General features: G+C 47.4%; 1 protein-coding gene across 1 annotated transcript in view; it reads left to right on the top strand.

Moving 5' to 3' along the window:
• Positions 1 to 12528, top strand: part of NCR1 (natural cytotoxicity triggering receptor 1) — an 81207-nt gene that overhangs the window by 62912 nt on the left and 5767 nt on the right. The window contains exons 19-23 of the mRNA XM_066266641.1: positions 4699 to 4770; positions 5613 to 5648; positions 5819 to 6103; positions 6339 to 6638; positions 6908 to 6952. Of these exons, the coding sequence (XP_066122738.1) occupies positions 4699 to 4770; positions 5613 to 5648; positions 5819 to 6103; positions 6339 to 6638; positions 6908 to 6952 (738 nt within the window). The remainder of the gene's footprint in view (positions 1 to 4698; positions 4771 to 5612; positions 5649 to 5818; positions 6104 to 6338; positions 6639 to 6907; positions 6953 to 12528) is intronic.

The raw sequence follows: 12528 nt of genomic DNA, 5'->3' as shown, positions 1-12528 counted from the left end.
CACGAAATAAATAAAAACTAAAAAGAAAAGAAAGGTATGTAGACAATAGCTAAAGAAAGAGATGGAGAAATACAAATGGATATTTTGGCCCCATGTCAGAGAAAGGGAAGTCTTGTCTAACCACTCTTGACCTGTCTGCCTCTTCCTCTCAATTGGACCATTTCAATAGTCTTCTCAGTCCTGGGAAAACCCCAACTTCTCATTGGCAAATATCTCAATTTACACCCTCTGCACTACGTCTGGCCATAAGCCAATGGCACAATCACGGGGGTCTTACTGCCCTGGCTAATTGAACGGTTTGTGGTGATGCTGGGATTAAGCGTAGGGGGATGAAACAATGCAACCAGAGGGAAATCCTAGAAAAAGCAGGAGATGTTTCAGATTTTGCAGAACCACGTAGGATCTATCGTTGTGTACAGGGTCCTCGGGTTCTGATGGACTGAGAGCTGACTAAACAATTTGGAACATTAACCAAACCTACCACCTTTCTTATGAAGATTATGAGTAACTTCCCCCCACGTGATCCTTATAAAATGAAAGCCCTGTAAACATTAGTTATTACATTATTTCAGATGTGTGTGGGAGAGTGCCTCATGTTAGCGCAAACAGGGGATGATTTTAAATCCAAGTTATGTGTCTATCGAGAACGGTGAATAGCATAGCTACTCAGTAAGGTTCAGCCAGTGTGACAGTTTAAAAACAAACAGGTGACACTGAGCATCTTTCCACATGACTACTGGCCTTCTGTATGTCCTCTTTAGAAAAGTGTCTATTCAATACATAAAAGATGAGTGGTTACCCGGGAGATGGCAGTAAAGGGAAGGGGAGTAAAGACATACAAATATGTCCCACAGGGGTGGGATATAAAATGAGAAATCAACTATTTTGAGGAAAGAAGGAACTCTTTAGCAAAGTATTTTTAACATTTATTTTAGAGAGAGGAAGAGAGAGAGCAGGAGAGAGGTACATCTGTTCCTGTATGTGCCCTGATCAGGGATCGAACTGGCTTTGGGATGATGCTCTAACCCAGATCGAACCTCGGGGTTTTGGATGATGCTCTAACCCAGTGGTCCCCAATCTTTTTTGGGCTACGGACCAGTTTAATGTCAGAAAATATTTTCACAGACCGGCCTTTAGGGTGGGACGGATAAATGTGTCACGTGACCGAGACAAGCTTCAAGAGTGAGTCTTAGATGGATGTAACAGAGGAAATCTGGTCATTTTTTAAAAATAAAACATCGTTCAGACTTAAACATAAATAAAACGGAAATAATGTAAGTTATTTATTCTTTCTCTGCGGACTGGTACCAAATGGCCCACGAACCGGTACCGGTCCGTTGCCTGGGGGTTGGGGACTACTGCTCTAACCAACTGAGTTATCTGGCCAGGGCTTAGCTAATTATTATTTTGAATTTTCCACATCATCTCTGCCCCCTCACACCGAAAGGGGTCCCCTTTCGCTCAGTCTTTAATCTTAGCTAATTTGCTAAAAATAAATTATACAACTAAGAGATAGAAAAGGTCCATGTCTATGCATTATGTTGGCAAAGAAGCTAGATCAAACCTTTTCAGAAGCTCTCTAGAGCTGTCACTAAAAATTCAGGTTTATGGGAGAAATCCCAAGTCAGCCACCTTTTCACAGTTGTGTCGATGTAACATTTGGGGATCTTTCTGGTCTCGCACTTACCAGTGTCTTTGCTGGTGCAAAAGGGAAGGGGGTCATTCAAGAGCCAGTGGCCTGAGATGGTGGGGGACTCCTGCCCCAAAGCCCATGTTAACATCCTGGTCAAGCTGGCCAATTTGATAGGGCAGAAAGAGGGTGCAGGAAAACTGTGGGTGTGCAGGACCAGTAGAGTGTGTAGGGCATCTTCTCGAACCTGGACATGATTCCTTATGGTCAACATTCTAGAGATTGCCGTCTGGTTTTTGTCAGCTAAATTCCTGACACCAGGCGGTCAGCATCAGCCAAAAGCTTATGGTCAAGATTGTTTCTGGTTCCTAACTGGGACCAGAACAGAAAACAGCTAGTTGCCTGGAACCACCATTTAACTGGCATCTCAGAACACAAGGGTGACCTTATTGTCTTAACCGGGACTGCACGGTTAAGACAGAGTGGTGTCTCTGGGGACCTTTCCAGTCTGTTGCACTCCAATGTCCCACGTACAGAAAAACTTTATTAGAACGATCTTGACTTGATGCAAAATTCTTTTTTTTAGTGAGAGGAGGAGAGATACAGAGACAGACTCCCGCATGCACCCAACCAGAATCCACCTGGCAACACCTTCTTAGGCTGATGTTCTGCCCATCTGGGATCGCTGGCAACTGAGCAATTTTTAGCACCTGAGACTGAGGATGGCTTCATGGAACCATCCTCAGCACCCAAGGCTGATGAACTTCAATCAATTGAGCCATGGTTACAGGAAGAAAAGAGAGAGAGAGAAAGACAGAGAAAGAAAGAGGGGTGGAGAAGCAGATATTTGCCTCTTGTGTGCCCTGACCAGAAATGGAACTCAAGACTTCCACACATTGGGTCAATATTCTACCTCTGAGCCAATCGTCCAGGGCCATGATGCAAAATTATGATTCACAATCTTTGTACTAAATAAAAGTAGATTGAGCCTTGTTATCAAGTCACATATTTTAATTGTCGGTGTTTAGGGGACCTGAAATATCTGTCCCCATCTGCCATAGGAAACACACTAAGTGACCTGTTCCATTCTCGTTTTCTGGTTACATAATTGGGTGCATACAGCACTTGGAAAACAAATTCATATCATGTGAACTACTTTTTCTGAAGAGCCTAACCACTGATCCTGTGGCCACTTAGAGTGTGTGCATATGCACTAACTTTCTTTTTCTCTTTATCCTTTTCCTTTTTCCAAGTGAGAGGACGGGAGACAGTGAGACAGACTCCTGCATGTGCACCCTACTAGGATCCACCCAGCAACCCCTGCCTAGGGCCAATGTCCAAATCAACCAAGCTATTTTTAGCACCTGAGGTTGATGCGGAGAGTAACGAGCAGGTGGGGAAACACTTGAATCAATTGAACCACTGACTGCAAAGGGTAAGAAAGACAGAAGGAGGAGAGGAAAAAAGGAGAAGCAGATGGTCACTTTTCTTGTGTGCCCTGACCAGGAATCGAACCCAGAACATCCATATACCAGGCCAATACTCTATCCACTGAGACACCGGCCAGAGCCCATATGCATTAACTTTTATAAATTATAATCTCTTGTCTGTTAGCCACACAATCTCCTGTTATCTTAATTGCTTAAGTAACCTATGGAATGGGTTACTTAAAATGCGTGCATTCTTACTGAATGTGTTTCAAAGGAAGACATCAGCTGTGGGCTCGTTGCCACTGACATGAGCCCTAAAGATCCTTGGAATATCTCTTCCAGTTGCAATTCGTCATCAGTAGGACCAGGGTTGGAAGTTTGTCAGTTTTTTTTCTGGGTTCCATGAAACTATAAAACCCCATTCTAGGCTCCCTTCTGATTAAGGGCATGTGTTTGTAAAATGGATACTTGGGCTTGGCACGTGGTGGGGGGAATCACCTTAGCTTTGAAATGCACATGGCCCCCCACTGATGAAGACCCTATTCTGTAATCAACCAAGCTGTTCCAAAATAAATTAAGCAGGCATGAATCCACCTTATACCAATCTTCTCACTGACGACAAGGTTTGCTATTTTAAAATGGAAAAAGAAGCCCTGGCCGGTTGGCTCGATGGTAGAGCATCGGCCTGGTGTGCGGAAGTCCTGGGTTCGATTCCCGGCCAGGGCACACAGGAGAAGCGTCCGTCTGCTTCTCCACCCCTCCCCTTTTCCTTCCTCTCTGTCTCTCTCTTCCCCTCCCGCAGCCAAGGCTCCATTGGAGCAAATGATGACCCGGGCGCTGGGGATGGCTCCATGGCCTCTGCCTCAAACGCTAGACTGGCTCTGGTCCCGACAGAGCGACACCCCAGATGGGCAGAGCATCGCCCCCTGGTGGGCGTGCCGGGTGGATCCCAGTCGGGCGCATGCGGGAGTCTGACTGCCTCCCTGTTTCCAGCTTCAGAAAAATACAAAAAAATTAAAAAATGGAAAAAGAAAATGTACCTGACCTGTGTTGGTGCGCTGGATAAATCAGCAACCCAGAACACTGAGGTCACCGTTTGGAAGCCTCAAGGTCACTGGCTAAACTTGGGTCAAGGAACGTTCAAAAAGTTCAATGTACAACTAAAGTGAAAGCAACTACGAGCTAATGCTTCTCACCATCTCTCACCCTCTTTTCCTCACTTTTCTGTCTCTCTCTCTCTCCCTCTCCCTCTCTCTTAAAAATAAAAATAAACAGGTAAATAAATAGAAGAAAACTTTGAATTTAGAAGCAAGATCCAGGAGCTCATTGAGGGTTTCAGAGCAGATCTGGGACTGGGATATATGTCTGACCTGTTCCTCCGCTCTGAGCCTGAGACCGCTGACTTTACACAGAAAGACGAAATGCTCACGAGGACCGGGGGCAGAAGAAAGGGAACACATTGGACTGATGGTAGTTCGAGCTCAGATAACCAACATGGCATGATTTCAGCAGCATCTGCGACGCTTACCCAGAAGAGGCTGTGCAACGCCTCCACTCTGGCAGGGAGACCCGGGACCAGCCCACCACTTCCTGCTGCGTTCATCACGTGGAGAGAAGTCAGTTCCTCATAAAAAGCAGTATCGCTGCGGCCAGCGGGCCAGCGAGGACCCGGGATGATGTCGCTGGTTGTCCCCACTCTGCTCTACCTCGGTGAGTCAGGAGAGGAGGGTCTGGGTGCCAACACGAGGCCACGGGACAGGTCGGGGTTCCATAAGACAGGGCTGGTCCCCAGTACAAACGAGCACACAGAACAGAAACAGACTCAGACACAGAGAACAGACTGGTGGCTGCCAGAGGGGAGGAGAGCTTGGGGACTGGGTGAAAAATTAGAAGAATCGAGAAGCACAGACTGGCAGTAACAAAATCCTCACGGGGATGTAAAGTGCCAGCACAGGGAATATCGTCAGCAATGTTGTAATAACTAAGCACGGTGCCAGGTGGGCGCTGGCAATAACAGGGGGAACACTTTGTAAAGTATATGATAGTCTCACCACAAGGTTGTACACCTGAAACTAATATAAAATAGTATTAAATGTAAACCATAATTAAAAAAACAACATTTTTCCCTGACTGGTTAGCTCACTGGTAGAGCATCGGCCCCATATGTGGAAGTCCCAGGTTCGATTCCCAGCCCAGATACACAGGAGAAGAGTCCATCAGCTTCCCACCCTTTCCCCTGTACTCTCTCTCTCTTTCTGTCTCTCTTCCCCTCCCGCAGCCATGGCTCGATTGGTTAGAGCGAGTTGGTTTCGGTTGCTAAGGGTAGCTCTGTGGCCTCAAATCTCAGGCACTAAAATATTGGTTCGGTTACTGAGCAACAAAGCAACGGCCCCAGATGAGCAGATCATTGCTCCCTAGTTGGCTTGCCGGGTGTATTCTGCTTGGGGCACATGCAGGAGTCCGTCTCTCTGCCTCCCCTCCTCTCACTAAAATATAATAATAAATTAAATTAAATTTTGAAAAACTGAGCTGTTCTCTGTGTTTCCTTCCAGGGCTGTATCTAGGTCAGGGCACTCGGGCCCAGGAGGGTGAGTATTCTTATACTGCTCCAAGGGCTGAGGGTGGCTGGCAGATATCAGCTCTCTTGGCAGCTGGGAAGAAGGTTCTTGGCATTTAAAGTCATGGCTGTCAGAGGGGAGGACGTAGGGAATGGCATGGGAAACAGATACACCTGTAAGTGTATTACCTGTTCTTCTAGGACGTCTCCCTCCACCTGTTCTCACAGCACAGCCTGGAACCAGGGTTTCATCTAGGAAGCATGTGACCTTCCTGTGCCGAGGGCCCCCAGAAGCTAAAGAATACCTGATCTATAAAGTGAATGGATCTAAGCGTATGGACAGAAGGAATTCACTGGTGGCTGGAAGGACCAACACTGTAACTATAGCAGAGATGACACCAGACCAGACAGGACTATACAGCTGTTCCTATGGGAATGGAGAACAGTGGTCTAAGCTCAGTGACCCCCTGCGTCTGGTGATGACTGGTGAGTGGGCACACGGGAGGCAGGGCAGATGGGTCTCTTTGCAGAGGGGAGACCCGGGCTCTGAGATACGAAGCAGCAAAGCCTCGGTCTCCAGGAAGGAGCCAGGGATGACGGGAGACAGATTTCCTCAGGGAGGGACCTGGGGAGACAGAACCCAGAGCCACGTCTGCTCCCACAGCCAAGAAAAGATAACGCACATGGCTTCCCTTTTACCACCAAATTTCCTTATTTTCAGGAGCTTATGACAAACCCTTGTTCACGAATTTGAGTGCCATTGTGGTGGCTTCAGGGAACAGTGTGAAGGTTCAGTGTTTCTCCAGATTTAAGTTTGATAAATTTATTCTCACCAAAGAAGATGCCCCTCACTGCACCCAGAACCAAAGCTCCACACCCCAGGGCAATGGACGCCAGGCCATCTTCCACGTGGACCATGTCACCTCCACACAGACAGGGACCTACAGATGCTACGGTGCCTTCAGCAAAGACCCCGATGTGTGGTCTGAGCCCAGTGACCCATTGCAGCTTGTGGTCAGAGGTGAGGAAGCCCATTCATTCCTGTGTCCCCTTCTAGACCTGACGCTGTCCCGTTAGAGCAGTGACTGGGGGGAAGGGGACAGTGTGGGAGGGAGGCCATGTCAACACCATCAGCTTACACACACAGCTGTGAAGACCCCACGTCTTACCCACTGCATAGCCCTCCTGCCACATGAGCGGGGCTGGGAGAGCTCGTAGCTCATTGCTTGTCTTGGGAGGGAGAGCCTGTCCAGGGATAAAGAAGCCACCCCGGTTCATCCCTGTTTTCAGAAGCTCCTGACTCTGCTGATCCCACAGAACCTGGACGTCCTCATGGTCAGTAACTGCAAGTCTTTTTTCTTTTTAATTGAATTCATTGGGTGGCACATAGGTAACCTAATTATACAGGTTTCAGGTGCATAATTTCACAACACGTCTCTGTACACCGTAGTGTGCATCGCTCCCCCAAGTTAAGTCGTATTCATCACCATTATCCCCTCATACCCTCCTCCACATCTCCAACCTCAGCAGTCACCACACTGTTGTTCATGTTCATGAATTTTTTTCTTTCCTTTCTTTTTCTTTTTTGTCTTTCTTGCTCTGTCTGTCCATATCTCCAACCCAACAGCCTCCCCCCAGTAACTTCTAATGTTACAGAGGGGAGCAGGACAGGCAGAGGCAGGTCTGCTCATCCATTCGCCTTTTCCCTCCTGAAGTTGATAGTGTCCAGTTCGAGCGGGGATCGGGAGAAAGAGGACAACAGGGTGAGGAGGTGGTGTCAGCTCCCTGTCCTTACACACAGAGGTGGGTGGTCAACCTCAGCCCTCATCCATCACGCAGTCCTCCTAACCCATGCCCAGGGGCCAGTGAGGACATGTGAGTCATTCCAAATCTGTGTTGAGAGCTGAGAAGAAATAAAGAAATTACCCCCCTTTTGTCTCCATTTGCAGAAGTTACTAGCAATTCCACATCTGTTGAGCCCAGATAGCCACATGGTGAATCACTGGTTTATGTGGAAAAGTACCAGCCTTCATAGCTCTTCTCTCAGACTTGGAATAAAAATGTTACTTACCAGAGACAGAGTCAGCTTTTTAAGAGGACTTTTGGGGTCCTGGCCATTTGTCTCAGTGGTAGAACATCCACTAGGCATGTAGATGTTCCTGGTTTGATTTCCGGTCAGGGCACACAGGAGAAGTGACCATGTTTTACCATACCTTTCCTTCTCCCCCTTCTCTCTCTCTCTCTCTCTTCTCCTCCCACAGCCATGCCTCAATTCATTCGAGCAAGCTGGCCCTGGGCTTTGAGGATAGTTCTATGGCCTCACCTCAGGTCCTAAAAATAGCTTAGTTGCCAAGCAACAGAACAATGGCCACAGATGGGTAGAGCTTCACCTAGTAGAAGGTTTGCCAGGTGGATCCTGGTTGGGACGCATGCAGGAGTCTGTCTTTCTGCCTCCCCACCTATTATAAAAAGAGAGAGAGAGAGAAAAGTTCTGACGGTTGGAGGCAAGGGTCAAACAGAAAAAAGAGATGGGCTGGTCTATAGCCTTACCACCCTGAATACGCCCAATTTCATCTGATCTCAGAGATGGGCTGTTTTTCATTTGGGACCACAGAAGGCTAGGCAGTCTGTGGATGGCAGATAACATTGTAGGGTCCATAGATACCATTCATTATTGATTCATATGTCAATATTTCTGAGAGTGTCTAGGGTTCATTGCTTTATTATGAAACTCTACTTCTGCAGGGGGGCAAATATTCATTAAATCAGCACCAAATAATAGAGATAATCAGATAACCATTTCTCTGGAGGCTTCATCCCTGTCCCTCACTGAGGACACAAAACCTAGGAGAGCTGTTTCTACAATTAATTCATGGTGTCCTGTGCTAGACTTTTCCCTTCTCTGAACCTCAATTTCTCCACATATAAAAAAGCAAATTCTAAAGAGGGGACACATATACAGTGACAGAAAATGATTTGACTTTGGGTGATGGGTATATAATATGATCAACAACAGTTCAAATGTTATAGAAATGTTTACCTAAAACTTATATACTTTTTTCTTTTTTAAGTGAGGGAAGGGGAGACAGAGAGACAGGCTCCTGCATGCACACCAAGTGGGATCCACCCAGAAACCCCATTTGGGGCCAATTCTATGGCCATTTGGGGCCATATTAGCAACTGAGCTATTTTTAGCACCTGAGGTAGAGACTCCACAGAGCCATCCTCGGTGCCTGGGCCAATGCATTCAAACCAATTGAGCTATGGCTGCAGAAGGGGAAGACAGAGAGGGGGAAAAAGTGGAGAGGGGAGGAGAAGCAGGTGGTTTCTTCTCCTGTGTGCCCTGACCGGGAATCAAACTTGGGACATCCACACACCGGGCCAAAGTTCTACCACTGAGCCATGGAGAAAAAACAGCTCAGGAAAGAACTAGGCACCTAGGTTTCCTCAATCCAGGGGTTGTCAAGTAGTGTCTGTCATGGGCCAGGTCCTAAATGATTTGAGTTTCATGGACTTTGGTCACTTTTGCAGCTACTCGACTCAGACTTTGTGGCACAAGAGGACCACAGACAACACTGGAAACAAGTCAGCATGGTCATGTTCCCATGAAGCGTCATGTATGGGTGCCGGAGTTTGGATTTCAGATGTTTCCGTATGCCATGAAACATTTGTGTAACAGTTTAAAAATGTAAATATCTATTCTAAGGGCAAGTTCCACACAAAAACAGGTGACCTCTATAGTGATGCAGATGTCCGTATATACTGCTCACAAGGTTTTTCTGGGTTTTTTTTGTATTTTTCCGAAGCCAGAAACGGGGAGGCAGTCAGACAGACTCCTGCATGCGCCCGACCGGGATCCACCCAGCATGCCCACCAGGGGGCGATGCTTTGCCCATCTGGGGCATCGCTCTGTTGCCACCAGAGCCATTCTAGCGCATGAGGCAGAGGCCATGGAGCCACCCTCAGCGCCCGGGCAAACTTTGCTCCAATGTAGCCTTGGCTGTGGGAGGGGAAGAGAGAGACAGAGAGGAAGGAGAGGGGGAGGGGTGGAGAAGCAGATGGGCGCTTCTCCTGTGTGCCCTGGCCGGGAATTGAACCTGGGACTCCTGCACACCAGGCCGACGCTCTACCACTGAGCCAGCCGGCCAGGGCCTAGATATTTCAAACTGAATATGAAGCTGTAAAATATCCCCCAATTTTTGTGAGCAGTTAATATAAGATATTTCTTTTGAGGAGGGGGAATGTAAGAACTTTATTGAAATAATTGTGCAATTACATGTGTTAACACCTAAAGGGGGAACCTTAGACACCTCCCCTCAAGCACTGAACCAAGTGCAGAGCAGACTCTTTCTGAATATTGTAGTCAGACAGGGTAGGTCCATCTTCCTGCTGTTTTTTAGCAAAGCCTCACCTCTGCTGGTCAGTGGGAATGTCCTCTTTGTGCTGGATCCTGGCCTTGACATTCTCAGTCGTGATACTGAACTCCACCTCCAGAGTGATGGTCTTTCTATTAAGGAATACATCCCACCTCTGAGGCGGACATCCAGGACCTAAAGGACATTGCCCCTGGTCAGCAGAGGTTGAGCTTTACTGAGGAACAGCTGGAAGACATACACACACACACCTGTCTTACGGCAATATCCAAGTCCTTTCTTATCTATGACTTCATGCACCAAGCCAACAAGGTGATCAAAGGTCACTCCCTTTTCCTGAGAAATTGGGTGTTAAACTAAAAATAAAAGGAATTTCCAGAGCCAAGGATGACGTCAGAGTAATGGCGGGGTAGGAAGCGATACCGATAAATCTCCCCCAAAACTCAACAAGATCTTCAACCAGAAACAGAAAAACCTATACTTGGAGCTTCCAGATGCTTCGCAATACACCCAAAGGTATGATTGAGTGAAAAATTGGCTAAATATATAACCAAACCCCGAAGGAAATAGGGAGTAAGAAATGCTCCACCTTCCTCACTAACCTAAACAGGGCGGCTTTCTCTGGTAACTGTGAATATAGAAACTGAGGCAGGCAAAGGGGGTGAATAGATCCAGGCCGCCGCGGCACAAACGGCCGAACCAGGCTGTGGCACACAGATCCAAGCCGAGGAAAATCTGATCCTGTGGCAACCCGGGCAATACAAGCTAACACTCGCGCCAAACCCAAACAAAGAAAGACAAGCGGAGCGGCCATTTTACCCGGTCTCCTGGTCGGTGCGCAGTTAGTGGGCGAGAATTTCTTCCTAGGCCCCGAGAGTGGGTGCCCGTGTTGCCCCACGGAGAGGCAGGGTCAGAGGCCTTTCTGTGGGCCGAGGACAGAGTCTCTGGGCAGCCCCAGCGCCCTGGGAAAGCCACGCATGGGAGGGAGTGAGAACTAATTCCAACGGTGGAGATTTTCCGTGCTGGAGAGTATTTCACTCAGAGGGAACCGCGGCCGGCCTCATATCCTGGTTTGCGCGCGCAGATAAGGAGTGAGTGATTCCTCCGAGTGCCTCGGCAGTGAGCGCCCGTGTTATCGCAGAGAGGGGCAGAGTCAGGGGCCTTTGTGTGGGCCAAAGCGGAATCTCGAGCCGCCCCAGCACCTTGCAAAAGCCGCGCACGGGGACGGAGCGAGACTCAATTCCAACGCTGCAACTTTTCCCTGCGGTTGGGGGTTTCACTCAGAGCGTGAGACTGCTGGCTGGATATCCTGGTCGCAGACAGTGAGTGAGAGTTTCCTCCAAGCGCCCCCCAGAAGTGGGCGCCTGCTTGTGTTACCGGACAGAGTGGCAGAGCCAGTGGTCTTTGAGTGGGCGGAAAGCCCGCCTGATTATGCTAGCAGCTCTGACTGACTGAGCCTTACCCAGAGCCCTGTGCTGAGTGGAAATAGAGTGGGGAGTTGCCAGCTCTTTGAGCCTCTTACTATCCAGGCAGAGGCAGCAGCAACCCCATAGCTGGATTATCAGGCTACTAATTGAGGAAGGAAAGACTAGGAGAAAAGCTCCAGGAACACGGACTCTCTCACTGTCGGAGCCTATAAATGCTAATGAGCCTCGACTCCCACGAGACTAAAGCACAATACATGACATTGCCATAGAGACTTATCAACTGCAAGCCTCTACCTGAGCGTGCCAAAGGGGCAGAACCCGGGGTACAGAGTCACCGACCAGGAAGAGGGAGAGAAAAGAAAAAGCAAGAAGATAACCTCTCAAAATCAAGAATAATCTGCAGACTTTATAACCTATCACATTTTATTATATTTGTTCGTTTGTTTCTCTTATCTTCATTCTTGATACTTTTTTTTCCTCCTCCAATTTGGCCGATTAACTCTCTACTGGTCTTACTCTCTCCTCTCCTTGAACTACACTACCCATAAGTGTTACATCTCCCATTATCTTTTCTCTTCTCTTCCTTTCTCTCTATGAGGGTTGCACTCCAAAACCCTTAACTCTCTCTCTCTCTTTCTTTTTTCTTCTTTTAGTGGTTCCCTCTTTTTTCTCTCTCTCTCTCTTTCTTTTCTCCCTCTATATTAGTTTCTTCCTTTCTCCTTTACATCTCCTCTCATTCAAACCTCAATAACAAACAAATTATCTTATCTGGGACTCAAACCTATGTTTGTGGCATTTTGGGGGGTTTTTACTTCACCTTTTTAACTCACTAGCAGTGCTCCCATCCCTGGCTCTCCATATTATCTAGTTCTTGTTCCACTAAATACAATAGTAAGTTTTTAATTTGTCCCCCCATTTTTCCGTTTTTCTCTTATTCCTCTCATCATAACTCTTAGACAACCAACACCTAGAAGCAAATCATTTTATTCTTGACCCAAATTTTTTCCTTATTTGCTTTTTGTGGGTCCATATGCTCTTTTTTTTTTCTTTTTTCTTTTTTTTCCCCCCCCCCCCTTTTTTTTTTTTTCTTTTTTTCTTTTTTGCCCCTTTA

This window comes from Saccopteryx bilineata, chromosome 3 (genome assembly GCF_036850765.1).
Source record: "Saccopteryx bilineata isolate mSacBil1 chromosome 3, mSacBil1_pri_phased_curated, whole genome shotgun sequence".
NCBI lineage: Eukaryota > Metazoa > Chordata > Mammalia > Chiroptera > Emballonuridae > Saccopteryx > Saccopteryx bilineata.
The sequence above is the reverse complement of the archived record's forward strand: the minus strand, read 5'-3'. Positions and strand labels throughout refer to the sequence as shown.